The 22,831-nt window shown below is 39.0% G+C and overlaps 1 protein-coding gene across 1 annotated transcript in view; it reads right to left on the bottom strand.

Moving 5' to 3' along the window:
• Nucleotides 1-2,842: 2,842 nt before the first annotated feature.
• PTPRZ1 (protein tyrosine phosphatase, receptor-type, Z polypeptide 1) overlaps nt 2,843-22,831 on the bottom strand; it is a 102,495-nt gene continuing 82,506 nt past the window's right edge. The window contains exons 16-32 of the mRNA XM_014963347.1: nt 21,820-21,905; nt 20,100-20,120; nt 19,835-19,931; nt 18,318-18,400; nt 17,433-17,567; nt 16,047-16,181; nt 14,858-15,021; nt 14,063-14,146; nt 12,395-12,530; nt 11,272-11,418; nt 9,353-9,446; nt 8,992-9,065; nt 7,873-8,001; nt 6,802-6,948; nt 6,387-6,529; nt 5,605-5,740; nt 2,843-3,902 (exon numbers count right to left, since the gene is read on the bottom strand). Coding sequence (XP_014818833.1) covers nt 3,762-3,902; nt 5,605-5,740; nt 6,387-6,529; nt 6,802-6,948; nt 7,873-8,001; nt 8,992-9,065; nt 9,353-9,446; nt 11,272-11,418; nt 12,395-12,530; nt 14,063-14,146; nt 14,858-15,021; nt 16,047-16,181; nt 17,433-17,567; nt 18,318-18,400; nt 19,835-19,931; nt 20,100-20,120; nt 21,820-21,905 — 1,952 coding nt within the window. The 3' untranslated portion in view covers nt 2,843-3,761. The remainder of the gene's footprint in view (nt 3,903-5,604; nt 5,741-6,386; nt 6,530-6,801; nt 6,949-7,872; nt 8,002-8,991; nt 9,066-9,352; nt 9,447-11,271; nt 11,419-12,394; nt 12,531-14,062; nt 14,147-14,857; nt 15,022-16,046; nt 16,182-17,432; nt 17,568-18,317; nt 18,401-19,834; nt 19,932-20,099; nt 20,121-21,819; nt 21,906-22,831) is intronic.

The following is a 22,831-nucleotide window of genomic DNA, read 5'->3' as shown; positions in this document are numbered from 1 at the left end:
ATTCTTATTTTTTTCTAGATCAGAACCAATATGTGTGAGTAAAGAGATTATCCTAAGCACTTATGTTTTAAATAACTTGTCAGCATGCTAAGATGATGAATGTGATTGCAAACATCTCTGGAAGAAACCTTGAATGGCAGCTGATTCCTTGGATTATCATTTTAAAATGTCTGCAAAACAGTTTAGGTTGAAAGGAACAGTTATATCAAGATGGGATTTTAGAAAGGAGGATTCCCTTTTTGCTTTTGGTCCACAGAGGTTTGAAAAACATTGTAGAATTAATTGGTCTAAAAACTACTTTGTATGTACAACTGTATGGGACCACAAATCCATTAATAGAAGGTATCAAAATAAAAAGCACAAAGTTATTTGAGGGTACAAGCCAATTTTCCTAAAGAAAAGGCTGGAGAAAAGTATAACATGAGTATGACAGTTTCCCATGTTGTGAATAATACGGTGAAGTGCAGAAGCACATGGTAAGAAGATTATGGTATATAGTTTGGAAATGTCCATAAGATCACAATTAACCTCTCTCATACAGGCACCCCTAGAGATTAAGAAAGGAAAAATTGCGTTTCTGTTTTCAGAATGAGCGGGATAAATGATATCATACGGCTGTCCTCCTTAGACGTGCAAGAGGAGGTGTCAGTCAACCCGAGGAAGAAGAAGTAAGGAACTCTGAAAGCCATGAAGAACAGGTACGTGTAATTCAACAATGTTATAAAAATGCACATTGTTTGGGACAATGAGCAGATTCTGTATATTTGAAACTCCTATCACCCCCTGAATAGCACATTAAAAAAATCTAGATCCTATTCTTCGATAGTGTTTCATTTCACTAGGGATACTGCTGTGTAAGTTCACTTTCACTTAGAAGCCATATCTCAGACCTGTTCTTCCTGGACCTCAGAATTAGCAGATGTGCAGGTACAGCAAGGGGGAAAAAAGTAGTGTGAAACCTGAACGAAGATGTCCTGGTGCAGAAAAGTAGGTTCCCTTGTTTGTGGATTATTCAGTCCACTAGTTATGGCTGTAACCTGCCAGCCCTGGCCTGGGGCTGAGCTGCTGCTCGGATCCTGCGGGATGGCGGGGCAGGAGAGGGGATGCTGCTGAAGAGAGGAAGGGTGAGCAGCTGACAGGTGTCACCAGGAGTGCCATGACACCCGCCTGTGGCTCATGGGGAGTTAAGCAAGGGAAGGCCAAACTCTGGTGAAGACCTTTTGGAAAAAATAAAAAAGCTTGCAAGGGCAGAAGTACCAAGGTGATCGTGTTGGTAATACCACGTGTGGCTGAGACCATCTAAGTGGCAGCATCAGAGGTTTCATGGCTTTAACAAGACTGAAGCCCACAAGGAAAAGGTAATTAGGTTGTTTATCTGCAAAGAGATAGAGGGACCAGGGTAGAAGAACAGAGGGATCAAGGTGGACAGGGAAAGAGTAAGCAAGGGAAAAGGGTGAGAGAAGAGGGGTAACAGGGGCTGTGTGCCTGTGAGCAGGCACAACCCCAGCCCCTCCTGCCCTGCACTGCCTTAAATCCTCCTCCTCCTCTCTGTGTGATGAACCTCTGTGTGTGTGTGTTACACGTGCCCTGCGTGGTCCCTGGACAGACCTGCAAAGGGGACTTGGGCTGACACAGGCAAATTGTCCCACATCTGGCTCTGGTGGGCCCCTGGGGCTCCAAGCCCAATGGATTCAGCCACGCCACAACCTTTGGGATGTGCTGTTGTGGTTATAAAGAGAAGTGGTCAAGCGTCAGAGAATCCAAGTGCATGAACATGTTAACGCAGTTTTATAAGACAAACTGCATTAGATTGTTTTGATTATTTTGTCTATATGGCTTTTTTTTTTTAAAAAAAAAGGCACAAGAGCAGGTAAAAGTCTGCTTTACTTTACTATTCTCTCATTCTATGCCCCTCTGTCTTCTGGTCTAGCACCTTCATTTTCATTTCATATCTCAACAATACCAGGACTTTTTTTTTTTAAATTTCCACTGTTTAGACTCCTCTAAACCTAAATTTGTTCTGGCTTTGCTGCTCAACCCTGCACTGCCAAAGGGCGTCTAGAGCTCCTGCTGGCACTGTGATCCCTCACACACCCTTGCCTCAGGACATCAGCCAACTAATATGTCCAAGACCACATCAGGTCCACCTTCTCCCATCTTTACTTTTTGTTACTGTCCCTTAATTACTGTGTCATTCTGATCCAGAACTCTATCTCTGCACTCAAAATTTCAATATATGTACCGTAGTGAGAAATAGCTACTCTTATGGCCTGTGTTGGTTTTAGACAGAAGATCTGTTCTGCTTCAGGCTCCTCCACCCTCTTCACTGCTACAACCTTCAGAACAATCAGGATCTTTTCTTGACAGTTCAAAAGTTCACAGAAACCAGTTGAGTGGCCAAGGTGAAATATTTTGCTTTTGTTCTTGCAGAGATTACTTGCTTTATTGCTTCCCAGAGTTTCACTTTTGCTTTGCCAAAGGAGGGAACAAAATGCTCAGCAGCTGAATGAATGATCTGAAGCAAAGCCAGAATGGAGAAGTCTCTCCAGGATGCAGTTCTGGAGACCTGGGAGAGCCTGTTACCCTGTGGGCGACCAGACTGGGAGACATGCAAGGAGAGGCTAGAAAAAAGGAGCTAACGTGGACACTGTGGGTATGGCTGGAAGTGCTGCAGAGATGAAATAACAAGAAAGTTTTCCAAAAGTGTCTTCTGAACGCACAGATTCCACAGGAAGAGCAGCCATCTCCAGGTCAGCCCTGAGTCCTTGTTCTTGTAAGTAAAAGCTCCCCTGTGTGACAGTGGAGGCTCGTTACTGTATGTGGAAGACCTCTAAACACAGGCTGGAATATTTATATTTATTTTTGCAATGCCATAGGTAAAAACAATTTAACAATACCAAGTACAGGTGTTATTCTCATAAAAACTTCTCATTTCAAAACAAATGATTTCTATTTCCCACAAAAAGTTAAAATCACATGCAGCTATATGAAGGTTAATTGCTTAAGATGCACAGTTATATATCAGAAGAATTTGTTAAAATAAAAACATCCTGGACTACATCATTTTAACAAGGCAATTACACAGAACTAGAAAACTGACTCTGTAGTAAAATATAAAAATCTACAATTATAAATATAAATTTGGTCCATGGATCACTACAGAAGTAGCAGTATTTACAGTAAGTATCAGATTACTATTCTAAATGTCTAACCAAAGTCTTAAAATGTTGAATGTTATGGAGAACAGTATTTTATTTACATTCTACTATATTAAAAGTTACATTTCTAGCAATTGTATATTGTTATAAATACAGGGAAAAAATCAAATGCTAAACCAACCCATGACATGTTTGTAATTGAGAATCCCTAACATCTATAAATATGATAATTTTAAGTTAAAAGTAAAGCCAGATAAATCAAAACCTAATACTGAAAAAACATACCACAATTCAATTCTTAGAAACACTGTAAAAGTCAATCAAGTTAGTCCAGACATAACAACGTATTACAAGAAATCTTTCAAGAAAAGGCACACATTGTTAATGATAAAAGTTCTGCAGTAAAGTCATATGTAACAGAAATGACTGTGTTTGAGCAACGGTTGGGATCTGATTTTATATATATATATATATATATATATATATATATGTATAGTGACTGGACATAGTTCCCCCCCAAGTATAAAACTGAAAACAATAATGGTAAACTCCAGGTGTAACTGGTGTGATGTAGGTATGTGTGTGTTTAATTTGATGTGTTAATTAAACTAGAGATTCTAAACTTTCAGCTGCATTTCCATCAGGTAAAGCTGAGCCGTTACTGTCCATAGATGCCGAAGGGTTTTCTTCTTGCCTTGTGCTGACGAGGCTGAGAATAGCTTTGTACAGAAACTGGTACTGTTCCTGGAAAAGAAAAGAGGATCTAGTCAGTGTGTAGTCAGAAATAAGGACACTAGATCGTCTTGTAACACTGTTACTCAAAATTAATTAACTGCTGATGTGTCAGACTGTTAAGGTGCTGTGCTCCACAATTTATTGTGTTACTTAGCAGCTTTATTAATTTTCTGACTAATGGGTCCCCCTCTACACAAGGTAAAGCACAACATTAGGGAACACAGTACAGGTAAGGGAGAAAACGGTATTTCAAAAGAAATAGCATGTATGAGTCTGATCCTTGTTAAAAGGAACAAAGCTCCCCCAGAGTGAACGGGGTCAGCATTAGGGCTACTGTTGGTCTGTTGGCTTTTTTTTCCCCTGGAATATGTTCCCATTTTTGCCCTCTGAATTCCATCGAGGCATTTTTTTTTTCTTTTTGGTACTTGTAGTTACTGTTTATGTTTTTGAAGACCCTGTTTCTGAAGAAATGTAGGAGGAGAGCCAAGACTTTGTGGGAAGGACTCACTGAGGCGGCCACTGCCTAGAGGGAGCTGGGGGTCTCCCTTGGCTGCGGTGGGACATGGGGAGTGCCAGCAGCCAGCCGGACCACAGCATGGGCTGGCAAGGAGGAAACAGCTGGATGCTCTCTGGAGGAAGCAGCTGGATGCTTTATGCAGGGAGAGCAGGTACCTGCCCTGCTCCAGGTAACTGCGGGTGCTCTGAAAGGGCAGAGGAATATTTTGGGATTTAGGATGGATACATGAGGATAAAGAATTTCTGTGATGGAAGGAGTGGGGAACAGTAAGGCAGAATAAATAGAGTGGGGTTTGGGGTCTGGACTATTAGGTTGGACTAAGAGATACGGGGTAGAAATCTGCAGTAGGAAGATGGGAAACTGGAAATCTGAGACAAAGGGCCCTGGTATTTGCTGGAAGCTCCTGGGCCAAAAGGCATGAAGGTCCTTATGGTGCTGCTGGGGTGGGAAGAGCTCCCATTTTCCTTCCACTGTCTGCCAGGCACCCCAGTCTGGGCTAGCTGGGCAGGGCCTGGGGGACGCATATCCATCTGCCAATCCTGTCCCATGTCCTGGTTTTGCTGTCAAAAATGTGATAATGGTAACTCTAATGTTTTACTCTTAAAGTGTTCTCCTTACGACATCCATCATAGCTCGACAGCAGTCAGACTTGTAGTGGCTTGACCAAAGGGGCAGGATTTGTAGTTTTTAATTTCTGTGATGAATTTTCATTTGTATGACACTGACTTTATAAGTAATTCTTACTTGTTATACTTTTGATGTTTTTTCTTTATTTAAGCAACAGTGACAATGGTGTCAAGTGACCATTCGACAGCTCATGAAAGATCCAAGTCTACCCTGAAATGGAAAACTAGGGTAACTAGTCCAGGGACATATTTTATATCTGGACTACAAATTTATTCCTGCTGAATTAAAACTTTCATTTAGAGGACAGAGTGCAGATTTTATGATGATGGTGGCAGCTCTGCACATTTTGAATACGACCACTTGGTGACCACATAACATGATTTCATGGGAAAAAACTTTGTTTTGGAATAAGCAGCAGGTCCACTACAGCACTTCTGGAAAGCAGTTTTGATTAACTCACGCAGAAACTAAGATGCCAATGGTTCAGTAATGTTGCCCTGAGATCTAAGCAGGGTAATAATACCACAAAAAGGAAAAAAATATGCACACAATTTGCTTATTACTTACAATATCTGTAAAGACTCCAGGCCTCATCAGATTTATCATCTTTGCTACGTGGTAAACATCCACTGAGTTCTCATTTTCCAGTTGATGCATTAGTGTTGTTAATGCACAGAAAGTGCCTGCTGTCACCCCTCCGTGCCTTTGTAAAGTGAAAAAAAGCAACAAACAAACAAACACCAAAACACAAAAAGAAAGTCTCTGTAAACTGGATCAAGTTTCTACAGCTGGAGAAAATAGAAAATCAAGGGTAAACTGGTAAGATGAATTTCTGTCATGTGATCTTTACATGTTCTGAAATAGGTCTGCCCAGCAGTGCCTTAACACATCCTTCACAGCACATGGCTGCAATTTCTGGAGAGTCTTCAAATGCCATTCTTAGAGTTGTGTTGAAAATCCTCTACAAACCAAATCCTGAAGGCCTTAGATCCTTCATTATTTCAACATTTCAGTATTTTTGGCCATTATTAAAGAGCTGGAGAAGGGTAACGTGTCTCATCTAAATAGTCTTACATCTTTCAGTAATAGACAAAGAAGCCCCGATTGATTTCCTCTCCAGTGCCCTACTTGACAATGATCTGGAGTATCAAAATGACAGAAGTAAAAAGAGAATGTTGAAGTGTGATAAAACAAAACTCTTTCTGTAACTGATGCAGCTGAAACAGAAGCAAAAGCACTATTGTTAGGTGCAGACTTTGTGCCTTGTTTCAGCGGCTTTCACTTTAAATTAGATGAGGGGATGGTTCTATAGGAAAACATCAGAACAAACAGAAAGCTGCAGTTCTTACTCGTCATGTACAATCATGGGTCCATCACGGTTGGAAGTTTCCTCTTTGATGATGCTGATCAGTTCAAAAGTTTTACTAATAGGACTATCGGGATTTGGCCATTTTGGACACTGAAAATGCCTCACTTCAAGTACATAGTCATCCTAAAAGGGTGAAAAAAAGCATAAATCAATTTGTTAATAAATTGACTCTTATCTTTCACCCTGTTCCAGCCTCCAGATACAGAATCCCACTGCTGTGGAGGTTGGACTACCCTATTCCCCGTGTCACCACATTATCAATAGAGGTCACTCCCTCCCTGGGTGCTTCAAGGACATGGAACTTTACCACTCATTTACCAAAGGAAAATGTAATGAAATGTAGGCATTACCTTTAACAAATCAAGTCCTGAGTTACATGTTTATGACAGTGTTACCTGTGTAGCTTCTAAAATAAAGTCCTGGATTATGAGCTTCTCCTCATTAGACAGACATTTGTGTTCTTCAGCAATCATAGTAACTTTGAAACTCTCACAGTTTATAGGCTCATCTTTGTTTGGCCAGTATACAAATTCATCTTCAGCCTCCAGGAAAAAAAAAAACAACACAAAAATGCTGAACTTGGGGTTCCCAGCATCTGGAGGGATATAAGATAAACTATGCTACGCTCTCCTTTATAGTGTTAGCTCTAATAAATAGCATTTTAAATGATACTTTACAAAGTCTGAGTGCCTTTCTTACTGGGATCATAATAAACCAGCATCTCCTGGCAAAACAACCTCCCTTATTACAAAGGCTAACTTAAAAATCCATCTATTTTTTAGAAGTATAATATTAATAAAAATTTTTATGAAAAGACAAAACCAAACATTGTCTTGGCTGCACACGCTTTTCTAATCATGCAAGACTCTCCAAAGCATTTGCACGGCTTTCCTCCAAACTCATTACCAAACATGATGCTCTCTCACACCTCAAGATTTCTCTAAGTACCAGCCTAAAAGAGCTCAGATATTTCTGCATTTCTACTAACTGAAAAACGTATTCATTTGTTATTAAATTACACATGCAGGATGAACACTTGAGCTTACTTTGCTGTTTAGAGTCAGATAAATCCCTGCTAAACATTTGTTTGTAACTTTAGGAGATGAACAAGAGAAACAGCCTTATATTTCTCCCCATTCTTAGGAATGGCTGAAGAAGCCATATTGCAACTAAAGTAAAACTCCTGGATTAAAAACTAACCTTGCATAATGGTGACTTCTGCTGTTTGCTCTTTTTATAAATGATACAGGAATAATTAAATATTTTCTTATGCCAGTTGTGATCTGCTCAGAGAAGGATCTCCAAATTTCCACTAGTGGACTTGGGATTTTATACTCAATACAGTGCTATTAATTTTTTTTTTTTTTTTCAAAATCCAAGATATTTTCTCATGTCCTGCACATTTCAAAATGGTGATACTAGTAAAATTCATACATGAGCCCATAACAATCAGCCATGAAACTTACCATATTCTGGCTATCAGGAAGCATGACTATTAGCTGGGCATTATGGTCCCATATCATTCTCCAGAAATCCTTGATAGTGTGTAGTAAGGGATGCTGGGTAATAATGAATTCATTACTTTGATAATAACCCTGGAAAACAAAATCAACAGACTCAGAATTGATGCCCAACTATTGACATCTAAAGGAAACTTCTAGTGGACAGAGCCAGAAGCCTAGAGTTCCTACAACAAGAATTTTAGAAGAATATAAAACTTCCATTGTGGCATTTTCTAGATGAAAAGAATAAAAACTACACGGAAATAGTCCTTAGAACTGCAAAAAAATTGATCAAAAAAAGAAAAGAAATCAGTGGAGATTTGAACAGCCAACTCGGAATGAAAATACATTAACTCAGACACATATGCAAACTGTTCTATGTTAACCAGACTTCTAGAGGAGCTTGCAATCTGAAACAAGTAAAAGAACACTTCAAAGATCTGCAAAACTCCCAAGCAGTCTCTTAATTTGTACAGATGTCGCAAATGAACTTCCTACCACAAAAATAGCTCTTTTACACTAATGCACCTAATGAAGGATCACGTGTTAGCAGCACTGCAGGGAGCTTTCCCACCTCCTTCCTGAAAGTTCAGGAAGCACTTAGTCCTCCCTCTCCGCTAATGAAGCGGAAAAGAGTTGAAGAAAAACCCAGGGAACAAAAAGATAATGGAAAGCTGATGAGCTATGGTGCCTTGGGCTACGCCAATTGCAAAAGCTCTGTAAGATTAGCAAAAAGCCTGTAAGGTAGGAAGGCAAACCAGGGTACAGGCATTCAAAACTAACTGGTTAGTTAACACTTTTAGTTCACCTCAAAAGAGGCATTTAGCTTTACCAGTGTTTAAAGCTATGATGAGATTTCTGGTTCTACAGATTTCTAAAATGCAGTGCACTTAACCCAACTTAAAACCAGTAATAACAGTAATAATACTTCCTGGGGGAAGTAACTCTTTCAAGCAGAGTGAATAACGGAAGAAAGGAGCTTTCAAAATCAGGGCTGTGCCACCTGAACTCGGACACACGGCAGCTCTGAAAGCAGCTACACAATGGGACATAGGTTTTCACCAATAACGTTAACTGACTTACCATAATATAGGAAGCATTGATGTAGTCTGTCCCTTCACCAGACAGTGATGAGATACCCACTCTAGATCTTTCCACTGAAAAAAGAAGTCATGAACTTATACATATGTTGCAATGACTCATAGCACTTATCTCACAGTAATGATAACACTAAGTTCCATCTATCAGGATGCAGTGTTACCCAGCCATGTATTTTGTTTTCCTATGTGTTGTACTTAAATAATTTCATCACTAAAAGTACTTTTCAGAACATTGCTTCACACCAATGCAGATGCCTTCAGTTCTTGCTGAGGAAAGATTTAGGGTTTACAAACACAGTTCAGAAACTTTTGCCACCCAGAGAGGCTGATTTGAACCAGCTTACCAGGAATGATGGATGAAGTTCGGTTCTTTTCTCTGTTACACTGTTTGAGTGCAGTTGAATAATCACACTGCTGTGTGTTAGACTGGCTCAGTAACTGAAACAATGAAGTTAAAAAAAAATATCAGGTCAGTGTACAAAACCCATTCCTTCATTAGATGCATTTAACAGAAAGGTATCACAGGTTAACTCTGTCTCTTAATTTTAGGTATCTAGTTATCTGGCTGAACTACTTAGCAAGTTCATCAGAATCTTTTTTCTTTACTATTTTATCAGTTCAAATGATTCTTGAGCCCTAGATTGATAAGCATGTCTTTGAAGGAAATGCCATTTTCTGTTGTTCCCACGTCCAGGCCCGCAGTGCTTGTTGCCATCCTGGTGTCTCTTCCATTTTGCCTGCACAGCTGTTTGTGTAGCTTTAAATAGTTTTGGAAACCAGTAAATGTCTGCAGAAAAATCTACATTGTTATACAGACAGCATAGCTCCTGACCTGAGGCATCTCTAGATATCCCAGTTAGGAGCTTTCTGATTTTATCTCCAAACCTAAAAGAGCAAATTAGGATGGATCTGGGGATGTCTTACTGACTTACTTGTTTCAATTAATATAATTCAAATAGACAAGCGTATAAGAAGGAATAAGCACATATGCATATACACCACAATGCTGTATATATACTGCTTAGGTAGGAAATAAGTTTGGAAAGCAGGTCTTTCCTAGTTTTAGGGGTTTTCTTTGATTGCTAGTAAAATCAACCAGATAGTAATCAGAATGTTCAAAAGACTTTTCTGTATGTGTTGCTTTCAGAAGCTGCCTGCTTTGGAAAAACAGACATCAAACCAGGGAAGTTACATCAAATTGAATTAGGCCACAATTTTTGTTCATTTAAAACAGTTCTTCAGTAAAACAAGACTCCAAATTTTTGTTAATATTCTAATAATTTTAGCTTGCAAAGGAAAATTAGTTTGAATGCGACGTGTCCCTTTCTGATAATATTTAAACTCTTGAAATTGGAGCTCTATAGGGCTCCTGGAATTTGTACTGCACACTCTGTGTTTATATATATTTACCCACTCTGTTTGTATATATGATATGTTTTATTCTTTCATCTGTGTAGGAAAGGTGGGTTGTTTATTTCTCCAAGCACATCACAGCTGAGTCCCTACTTTTCCCTAGGAAACAACAGTGCAACACTGTCGGATCACTGAGGCCAGGACAGCAGCAAACTGTGAAATCCTTCGCTATGTTGTTCCTACTCTGTTCTATATTGTTCATTATCTTGAAGAAATACTATTACTGTGCCTATGTGACCAACATACTTCAGAAAATATATATATTAATATTTTCATGGCCTCATTATGTACTGACATCATCTACAGACTTATCTGCTTTAGTTTTTTACTTATGATGCAATGGCTAATTGTAGAACGAATACACATTATCCCATGCAGTCCTCCTTAGAATTAAAATCCTCAGAATGTCCTAATCATTCATTTCATCCACAAGCACCAAAGTGTTCCCTTATTGCCTGCTGAGCTGAAGTCTATCTTCAAGACAGCGCTGTTCACTGAGGAGAATATGCTGACTGACCAATACAGCTCATGAAATTTTTGTCAGTGACATCTTTCCAGACTGTTGTTTTACCTTTGGGATCTTCGTGCAAAGGCAAAGTAGTGCAAAGGCATTTTCCAAAATTTACTTACTGGCCTATTTCTCATGCTCTTGTATTTTTTTTTAAATTCTTTGTTTTTGTTTTTTTTGTCCCAACTGACCGCCTGCATTTGTTAAATTGCTCTGAATTTAGGGTTGGCAGTTAAATTTTAGATAGAGAGAGCTAATTAAAATTGTGCTGCGATACCTACTTTTAAGTCATTCAAGTTTGCAAGCCTAAAGCTTTTCCTGTTACTATCTTGGAGAGCTCACCTTGAATTGTTTCTCCAGTCTGGTCTTTCCTGTTGGTCCAGGTATCAAGAGAGCATTCACATAGGCATGAATGTGAGTCTCAAGAACTTCTGTTTCTTTGCTGAGTATCGCTTCGACCAACGCATCGTGAATGAAGATGTATTGTTCCTAGGAAAATAAAACCAAAGGTCCAAGCTCTAATTATTTTCAGACTCCCCATGACACCTCTGGCTAAGCTGCCACTTCTGACACGGTCAGTATTTCTTCACAGCGTGCTGTTGTAGGGGAGTTTTCTCAAAAGTCATCCACAACAGTGAAGGCTGTCCCTCCGCAGTGACAGTACACATTTACAAGCACAATTGAACTACACATGCAGTGTATAAATGATATAATACCAAATCCCCACCACCTGTGGTACCTCATGACCACAGAACAGAGTTAAAATGCAAGCACAGCCTTGAGTTAAATTTTCAAGTCAGCTTGTTACGCGACTCTCCCTGCCTTTCTTGCAATAAAGTGATCACTCCCTGTGCCTACTGCTATCCTCTATTTTCTCTCTCACATCCTTTGGAATAAGCACCCATGCTGTTGTTGATTACTTTTTTTTCCATTGAAAGGCACTGGGGCATCTCACCAACTGTTCTTGAAACCTGAAATAGACTTTCAAATGCCCTGCTGTTGTCCCTATTGTTTTGTTCTAGTCTTTCACTATTCTACAGATAATCTTCAGTTTAAAGCAGCTATAGATAATCATCTCGTCTGAAACAGCTTTTTTTCCTACCTTGTATTACTTCATATCAACTGTTCCATCAGGCAGAAGATCTGAACACCTGGCAATGGTGTTTCCCTAAAAAAACCTATGACAAAAATGCATGCTCTGCCAAGGAAGTGCTACTCTGGGAAGCATGATTTATACAGACTTTCTTTCTTCTGAGTTCTCCCTAATAAACAGACAAGCCCACAGATCGGTAATTTCCAGTGCCATTGCTCTAAGTGAGCCTAGAAGGACGTCTCTGTGAAAACAAGGGAAGCAAATGGGAAAGCCCAGTCTGGTGGTGGTGCCAAAACCAGGACTGTATCATGTCTCCTCCTGCAAACAGAAATAGTCTGTAATAGTCTCTCGCTAGGTATATTCTAGTCTTACCTCAGTCTGCACCAAGTAGTTCCTCTGGGTACGTATGTGTTTTAAGAATCCAAATACGTTGACTGTCCCTTCATGCTGAATTTGCTGCAGCATGCTGTCTAGCACTATGTATGTGCCTGTCCTTCCAACACCAGCGCTACAAAACAAAAAAATACTCTTGAGCCCGAAGTAAAACAATAGTGCAAGTAACTCTTTCTTACACATAGCTTTTTCAACAAATGGTGTGTAGAGAAGATTTTCCTCTACAAATCGTTTTATTATGGAATACACTTTGCTAAAACTTCAAGGCTGGTTTTGAAGAAAAATCTTTTCAACTCATCTTTTTCTTTGCACAAGAACAGATCTAGAGATCATTTCCTCAAATGATTTTTAAAGTATCAATTGAAACAGAACTTCCTGCAGGTCTACAATTTTCAGGCTTCTGGTATTCCTTAGGATACTTTGTCAAGTATATCTAGAAAGGTTGGCATATGACCACATTTGGACACAGTTCACGTGCTCAAGTTCTATGTTGAAAAACACATCACTTGAAAGGGAAAGTTGCATTATGCCACCCATTACAATTATAGGAGATTTCAAAGACACAGGACTGAGGAAAACCCCAGAAAGTGGCAGAGCTGCTAAAGGTACATCTGTAAAAGAAAAAGCCTAATGCTCTCCAGGTACAGCTAAGAAGGCAAGCAATGATTGAAACTCCTTAAAAAGGGAAGATGCAGAAGAAAGGGTTAATCAACTCTGACTCATTTAGCATAGAACCAGCTGTATTGTAAGATTCAAACCCAACTTTTTCTTTCATAAAATAGCTGGGTAGGGTGTACAAGGGCAAGAGGCCATTTTTTGTTATCTGATGACATATGGGAATTAATCAGTTGTAATTCCCCTCTAATGAGGAAACCTTATGCGAATTGGTACATGTAACTGGAAAGGAACACTGTGCCGGGTCTGCACAGTCCCTTACAGGCAGATCCAAGCACCTACATGCTAATTCAGTCACCTCATTTCTTCTGCAGAGGTGGCACAAAGCATGGGTAATGTGAGCTCAGACTGCTGTCATAGGCTGTCTAAATAAACATGGTATAAAACTGAAAGGTCCAGGTTATCAACACCCTATTAAACAAAAGAAAGTCTAAAGATTACCAGATACCATCGGTACTTGTTATGAAAGACAAAGCATGAAAAGTACCAAAACATAAAAACAGCTAAAAAAAGTTTCATGAAGTTCCTCATATGTGTTCTCCATATAGCCTGTAAAGATAAATAAAAGTTACATTTCTAACATAAGATGACTCCTTTGAAATTCCATAGTGCATGGGGACAGGTGAACTAAAAGCCAAATAAAACTGCCTACAGACAGAGGTGAGTTATATCTATGGCCCAATGGAGAGGTCTGACTGAAGCCACACAACTTACCACTGTTCACTTTTTAAAAGCTCAATTTAATTGACTTATAATGTATTGCTGATCTCTCAGCCTGCTGGCACAGATCTCAGACTTGGCATTTTGGGGAAACTCTTATTTTGAACTTCCCAAGAACAGGCAGGATGTAGATAGCAGCAGAACAACCAAAATGTGGAATTTCATTTTCCATGCTAAAAACAGATTTCAGTCAGATTAGATCATCCCAGAAATAAAATATCTTCATTTGCAGCATTTGTGAGGCGACTTTACCTGTTGGCTTCCTCAGAGTCAGCTCCAGAAGGACAGAATTCATGAGGAGGTTCTCTTTCCAAATGTTCCATCAAAGGTGAGGTACTACAGTGGAAAACCAGAACCTGCTTATATATTTTACAATAACCCGGTCCTTCACGGGCATTGTGAAGTCATTCCAGGCCCTACAAGCCCTTTTTAACCAATTTTCCCTGAGCTGCCCAGTTTTAGTGAGCACTGACAGAACACCTGCCTGCACACTGCGGCACATGCAGACCTCAAACCGTTCCCCAGAATGCTCCTCCATTGCAAGTGACCGCTAGAGCACGGAGTAATGTTAAAAACAGCAGAGTTGTAGGTCAGCCAGGAATAGAGTGAGTCTTCTTTTGTGAACAGAGCTCCTCTTAGGATTACAGAGTATCCCTGCACCAAAGAAAGTATGAGCCAAAAACATCCTAACCTTTTATTTGCAGAAATGAAACAATTACTGCTATCTATGTATCTGGTAAGCTCATAGCAATCAAGAGAGTAGTATAGAAATGTGCAAAAAAGTCAAAAGAAAAGCATTTGTGCAAAAAAGAGAACATAGTGCAGAACAGCATTATCTTGTTTACAGCCATTATGAAGATTTATAGAAGTGGCATAGACAGTTGATTAGTTGGCCTTACCAAGGATAGACATATCAGCTAAGAAATTAATCTTATTCCATCAGGAATTGTTAATTGTGAAAGTGAAAATTTGCTTAACCCACCACTGAAAAATTCTTTTTTCTGCAAAACAAAAGCGGAGTGAACCTTACGGCAGTAAAAACCACACCTGCAATGAACCACAACAGGCCCGACAGCGTGGCGCTTGGCGTGCGACGCCTTCCGCACGAAGGTGAGGACGGGCAGCGTGTACTCTGGAACACCCATGTCAGGCCACTGGGTATAATGGTATTGAGTTACTATACGTCCACTAGACCTTCCTTTCTGGGAGCCCTACAACAGGAAAAAAAAATAATAAATCCATATGTAAGCAGCCCACATCCGAATGGCAACTCCTCATAGATAGTTCTTGAATTAGTACTCTCCGTATTTCGTGAACAACATGCCACCTAGCTCTAAATATTCCAGCTTTCAAAGTGAAGGGCCAGTGCTTCTGTCCCATCAGCTTTCCTACTGAATGGAAAAACGTCCCTTAGAAAGTTGTAGAGAAAGGCTAAGAGCAATGGAGGGATAACAAATTACAGCTGCTCTTAAGAGTCACCAGCTATTTCTGCTGCTCTGCTCCTCTTCTGCGTGGACAGAAAGGGTAGGATTCACCTCACTCAGCTTTAGTGATCTACAAGGGAAGTGACCTCGTGTAGGCTGCTTTTCTAAGCTCTCTCCCTCAACAGCAACTCAGAGGCAGGGATACTTTCAGAGAGTGGGTCATCTCATTCAAAGATTGGCTCCTAAAATAGGCAGAATAAATCACTTGACAGTAAGTGCTGTACTTCAGTACAGGGAGGCCAAGAGACTAGATGTCTAACATAGGTGGCTGAAATAAATTAAGCTTTCAGAATGCCCTTCAAAGTAGCCAATGTCACACTGCTGGGCTGAGAGCATGCTGGTTCTGACTACAACAAAATAAGGTGTGGATTCACCTGTTTAAAGGGGGGGTAAAAATTTAGTCCCTAAAAAGGAAAATTGATAACTGAGATGGATGATTCAATACACACCATGTTTTCTACTAGCTGCTCTATTTCTGAAAATATATCCTCCTGCTCACCAGGCAGGCAAACTTCAAATTGGCTCTCCAGTGTGATCACTTTTCCCTGATGGTCCTGCCTCACGCCAGTACTATGCTATATGCCTGTACCTTCTTAATTTGTTGATCTAGTCAAATTAACTCTGAAGTTGATGGGCATCTTGGCTGGATGAGACCTACAGGATTCAGCTTTACCTATACAACATAAAGGAGCTGCCAACTGCCTCAAAAAGAATTCTGTTTGCTCAAACTACGTTTTCAGGCTGCCACAAACCTTTTTGATCTTGGTGTTTCTAAGAGTAAAATTCCTCACAGTGTAATAGGCAAGCACATGAACATTCTTCTGAGTAACCAAGAAGTTCCCATACTCTTCACTACCTTCAGCAGGCCAGTACTGGTCACATTTCCTCTGTTAGAAAGGGAAAGAAAAAGAGAGAAAAAGAGGAAGAAAATAAATGTCAAGCTAGCAAGCTGAAATGTTCAAATTTAAGAGCACGGTCAACCACAAAAACATACAGGGACTCTCAATATACCCAATTTATAATAGACATGATCTGCAGCGTAAGAGAACAAATAATGGCGATTTTATACTGAAAAGAGGGATGGCTGTGCAAAGATGCTATTTATTTGGGATAATCCAAGAAAAGAGGTTTAAATCATTCTATCAGAGTTAAAAGGATCTAATACTGTGGAACTTGCCATTATATAGACACTCTATATTATAATAGAAAATCTATATGAAAAATACGAATACATTCAAGTCAGTAGGTAGCTTTTGGTTAGTTCATAGCATGGCCAGAGTATATTGATATCTCATCAGTGAGGGTAAGAGCGAGCTTGTGTGTGGCCAGAATATACGCTAGAGAGCTGTGTTTCCAGCCTTTTGGTTGGGTAGCCATACAGCCTTCTCTAGGAGCACTAGAAGAGTACTTGTTTATATCATGCTATTATAAATGAAGTGGTACTCCCAGTGCAGCCCTCATCTGCATTTGCTGTGTCTGTATCATCTGACAGATGCTGAATAGGTCATATGACAAGACTTACATGCATTTTAGACATTGCTACAAGTATGTGGCAAGTGTGATGCAGTATCTCCTCACGTGACCCCAGGGTACACACATACTCCCATCACATAACCGGAGAAACACACACCCTGTGATGGGGTTTGACCTCATTTTGTCTCACTAGACAAACACGTATCTAGTAGGAAGGTAACTGGGAGTCCCACGGGATGTTAACAGGGAGCAGCTAGTGAATACCCAGACAAATTCACCTGAACTACGGCCATCTCCTTTCCAGAGTCTAAGGCACGCCTGAGGAAGAGAATGATGGACAGCAGAATGTGGCACAAGGTCCACAGTCTGGCCACTCCTAAATATATACAAGAAGTCCTGTTTTCGGTACAAGACAGTTTTTTTGTAGTTACAATACGTTGTTTCCAAGACTTGTTGTTGACAATTGAGGTTAAATGTTTTCTTTAGTTTCATACTACAAATCCTCAACTTTATACTTCTACAGCCAATCCTAGTACAAACAACTACTACAAACTGTTTTTTGCTCAATAAATGCCTAAACCAGATTTTTAAAAAAGAGAAAGCAGTCTACTAGAGGTAGATCTATCATTATCAGAGAAATAAGTAACAGATAAAGGTACTCATACCCTTCCTTTCTCAACGAGATTAGTTATCATCACAATAACTTCTACGTTATGTTCCCATATCATTCTCCAGAAATCTTCTGCTGTTGATTTTAGTGGCCCTTGAGCTGCAATGTAGGCTTTTGGCTTGTTGTAGCCCTAAATTGAAATATAACAAATGACACTTGTCAAATGACAGTCCGCAAGCAAAAGGAGGTTGGTAGGAGTACATGACATTTTATGTATCTATTTTTAAAGAATCTCAAAAGCTTTTAAGTACTTTTGAATTTATAACTATCCAAATCGTAGAAACCCTGTGGTACCAGATGACATATGAACGCAACTGTTATGTCAATGTTTATCATTCCAACAAATAGGATATATGTTCAAGTGCCTGTGTTCCAGCAGAATGTTGACATGATAGTGATATGAGACATCTGTTATGATAGTGGTTTAAAAAATGAATCAAGATCATATGTAAATTACTAGGTAATGAAAACTGAATAAATGGTACCTCGGTGAGGCTCTCAGCCAAATGGCATCTTCCTCTCATGAGATTATCTCAGACAGAAGAATTAACCACTTATCAAAAATGTATAAAAGAACAAACATTCAGATGTGAAATGCTTCCAAAATGACTCAGATGTGACAGAACATTTTTTGCTTCATAAAGCTCCTCACTAAGCTGCAGCTGCTACAATATCAAGATGGGTTCAAGAAAGAATTGGAGTTTTACCTGTGTTTTAACCTCATAGGATTAACTTAGATCATTAAAGGTTTTTTTCACAAAATCTGTAATATTGTGATTTTTTTTTTTTTTTTTTAATTAACTCTATTCACCTCCCTACATATTTTTTTACAGAAAAGGCTGACAGACGAATAGGCTGGCAGGAAGAAAGAGGCACTTACATCAACGTAGTTGGCATTAATGTAATCAGTCAGTTTTCCATCCTTTTCTGCAAGTTGTGCTAATTTAACCCTAGTATGATCATCTGTAGTAAAACAAGGGAGAAAATAAGCATAGTTTTCTGCAACATTTATATCCTTTCTATAAGACATCTTTTTTTTTAAATACTGAAATGGATTTTTACATTACATTAGACTAATACAGTGACAATCACACATGCAAACAGCATGTGCTTAGGTATGAATCAGATTCAAAATTCTAGTTTGCAGAAAAATAAACTAATGAATCCAAGGATTCAAGGGATTCAGAATTTAATTGCCTGAACAGCAGCACCTGGGGTCATTTTAGGCACTGTGATGTATTCCCCTACAGCCTCCAGCTGCTGCTTGTGAAGGGGCACGTGTCTTCTCTAAGTCCTGTGTCATGACTGCCAAGCCTGCACAGAGACTCAAATGACAGCAGACACCAGTGCTTAGGCACATTAGCTCCCAGTTAAAGAGTGGAGACTAGAGAGCAATGGGACCTTGGAGAAGCTGGTCAGCTGAAGAGCCTCAGCAGTGGCTACCTCAGGGAGACCTGCAGCCTGCACTGATTACAAGGACTAGATGCTTGATTCAGTTGCACAGGACACTTTGTGCTACTAGTGCACTGCCCTTTGATAAAAAAGCTGCTGGGTTGGCACCTTTTGTATGATTGAGTGCAAACACAGAGCATCAGAGGAAATTCCCTGACTCTCTGTCCCTCTAGAGGTATCTTCAGTCAGGTGGAATGGGATTTCTTGCTGCCGATTTACATTGTCTTCTGGCAGATGGGCTGATTCTGCCTCTTTTTCTATAAAGCTCTAGTGACGTTGATTGCTGAACATACATTTAATTTAGAGCTTCTTGTTATCAGAACAAAGTTGAAATGCTACAGAGAGTTAAGAAAAAATATATTAAGCCATCAAAATGATCAAGAGCCCAGAGGCAATAGCTTCAAAGAGAGATTAACAAAACTGAATAGATGAGTTTCAGAAAAGAAAAATCTGGGATAGTGAAGAAGGGCAATGCAATGGTAAAACATGTGTCCTGGCTAATGAAGCTGATCTATTACATTGTGGCAGGGCCAAATATAACATAAAAACAGTACATTTCTATTTATACATGGCAGTAAATATATCCAGGGATTGTGAAGCTCCTAGAGAGGATAAATCATCATTATTCCAGATCAAAGATGGATTAATTTTGGCAATCAGAACACAGCTTCTTTGGCTTTATAATGGCATTATAATGAAATCTCCCAACTCCCTTTGGGTCATCACAGAAGATACAAATACGTCTTGCTAACACATGCTCATCAAAGCAGCAGAATGCCAGAGGAGTAACTTGAAGAGATGTGAAAACTCATGCTACTCCTCGCCAAGCATTTTGTTAAACAGAAGCCAGAGCTTTCAGTGTAGAGGTATTTCATTTTTCCCTATAATAAGATACAAATCTATATTTATCTATAATTGGTTCTTAAACAAAACACATTTACTTACAAGCAACAATGTTTATGTATCGATTCTTATTCTTGTTGTCAGGGTGATTAGAGCTGTCTGATGTAATACCTAGATCTACAGTACAGCTCTGGATTTCCTGAAACAAAAAAGTATGTCATACTTCAATAAGTATTGAGATACATAAAATGTCTTAAAATACAGTAAGTCAGCACAAAAAGAACCACAACCTTACACCCAATAATCTATGATATTTTACAACTACTTCATTGCTAAAAAAAAAAAATGCAGTGAAATAATTCCTTACCTGATAAAACTCTTTCAGTGTCTAATGAGGGAATGAATGCAAAAAAAGTAAAAAAAATCAAATTCCACAGCACAGAACAAATGGATAAAAGTGTTTATATAAATTACAATTACTATATGGAAAACAGTTATGGTCATGCAATATATATCTCCATAATAACAACAAAGCTGAATACTTTGACATAACTCTTAAAAGAAACAAGAGATAATTTTCCTGTTTAAATACTGCCATCTCTTCTCCTATCTTTAGCTTTAATTTTAGACCTTTGGCTGGTGAAAGCTTATATATATACAAGCAACATCACTGACTTTAGCCAGATTATCTACATATTTAAATGTTCACTGTTTTTTTTTTTGTCGATCCTTATAACTGCATGAATTTCTCTGTGGAAGGCTTTTGCTCTCTTTGCATCCAGTGGTAAAGCCCTCACTGGAGCAGGACAGCGTGCCGCTCAGTCAGCCTCATGGCGCTCCGGTGCAGGACGGCACCACAGCCCTCAGCCTGCCACCAGCTCCTCAATGAACCCAACAGTCTTATAAAGAGAGAAACAGGACCGAGAAAACAGGCACAAAATCTATGAGACTCATAGAACTAATTTATTTTATTTTATCGATCACTTCAACTGACAGGAAACTCAAGCATTTATAAGGTCCATGTTGTTAACTAGGAAATATCTTGTCATCACTACAAGTCCTATAATAATGTTTCCCAACACTTTTTAGGATTTATTTTAACATTAATCACCTTCAGCCAATTATATATATATATATATATATGTAAATGGTAGCCAGTCTGAAAATCAGATTTTAAATGAGTTGTTTTATAGTAATATAAATAAAAAACCTGAGCCATCCCTGTACTCTCCGAATGCATGCTGACTCTGCAAAGACAATGACTGTTTTTCTGTAACTTCTAAGTTCTTTATCAGTAGAGAAAAGACCAGGACACTAAGTCTGGGGTAGTCTGTAAAGCCAAAAAGGATCTCCAACAAATGACGAGGACACTGAGGTTTTTGTAAAAGTTAAAACAAGCATGAAATATTTCAGATGGTGCAGGTGTAGCTCAGCAAGATGTAGTATATTTGGTCTTTGGACCACCGCTAATTTAGGAAAAGAACAATTTTATGAAAAGAACAATTTAGGATGAACAGTTTGATTTCTGTTCGGCTGTCCTCACTAATAGTGAAAGAACTTTGTTACCATTGCATTTAACACACATTGTATTTACACACAGTCCTTCAACATCTGCTCTCACTAACAGGCAGTCCAGCTCAGCCCTGTCAGTGCGTGTGCACACGTGTAACATACGAATATCCACTGGGCACTCACAAGTATTTACACGGTCGGTCCCACAATCAGATGGATATTTGAATGTTAAATGAACTGGAGAAGAAATGCTAATGAAGATGGTTAGGTTAATGATGGAGTTTTTGGGATTATGTTTATCTTATTGCATTATCTTTGCACATTTTATTCACACAATCATTTACTATTTTACCACAGTGATAAATATGCCCATTTGTATCCCAGTCCCGTTAGCTTTTTAGCTCCCTAGTCTCTATGCATAAACAGTCCTTACTGGGCTTACAGTACTCATCTTTACATGCATTTATGAAATTGGTCCCCAAATCAGAATGTAATGCCCAGTTCTTTGTTTCCAGGCATTTAAACTTAACATATTTGTATGCGCTAAGAAGAAAGATGACGTCATAGAACCATACCTCAAATTCTTCAGAAAAACCATTACTTGCATGTAAATCTGCAACATGTTTTGGAAAATGCTTTATTGGAATTGCTCCAACATCATCTTAGGGGTGGGAAAAGACAAAAAATATATTTATGAAGAAGAAGCTAGTGACATATAAAGACGTTTATATGCAGGCAATCCACACAACATCCTGAAATAAAATTTTTTGGCATGAACTTTGGATATACAAATCCCACAAAAATAAAACCACTCTTTAACACAATTAACATTTCTAAAATTGTTCTCTAACATTTATACATTTCTAAATGACTATTCAGAAAGAAGATGTAGAGAATGCCTTGCTAGGTCTTGCTGTCTTTAAGCCCCCAAAATCAAGGTGCTGATTCTCAAGGTGCTGAGCTTTTCTGTAAATGGAAGAGCACTCAGAATTCCCTGTGAAGTCAAGGGGAAATGGGAGGATCAGCAGTTTGTTACAAGATGGTCAAAGGGAGAGAGGACAAGCAGAGCTCTGAATAATACTGGTAAAGAAAGAATGATCAGGCAGAGTCTTCTGGGTGCTTTAGGCTGGTTAGTGTTGCACTGGGACTCTGACACAGTACATGGACTAGCCACATAGTCCCAAGCCTACTAAATTAATGCAGCATCATGCCAGTAGTGTAATTTTAAACAACGTGTTGCATGTTTGCATTGACGTTCAAAGGAAACAACTAATTTTAATCTTTTACTGCATTACTGAGTATTTCCAGTAGGGATTTTTTCCCCTATTCTCCCCATGATTCTATGATTACCTATTGACAAAAATCTTATGTCTGATCCTAGGAGTACTGACTGCAAACTTTCACATCAGGCTTTATACTTTTATACTTTTTAAGTTTTAAGTGAAAGATTTAAGTTTAAGTCTTCCTGAATACCCACAAAGACAACATCTACATTCTCAACCAATACATGATTCATGCAACTTCTGGGTCCTGATAACTCTGAGTGAATTTTCCGTCTGATGTTTATATTTCAGGACATCTCCTTTT

Source organism: Calidris pugnax, unplaced genomic scaffold, assembly GCF_001431845.1.
Source record: "Calidris pugnax isolate Ruff unplaced genomic scaffold, ASM143184v1 scaffold44, whole genome shotgun sequence".
Lineage (NCBI taxonomy): Eukaryota > Metazoa > Chordata > Aves > Charadriiformes > Scolopacidae > Calidris > Calidris pugnax.
The sequence above is the reverse complement of the archived record's forward strand: the minus strand, read 5'-3'. Positions and strand labels throughout refer to the sequence as shown.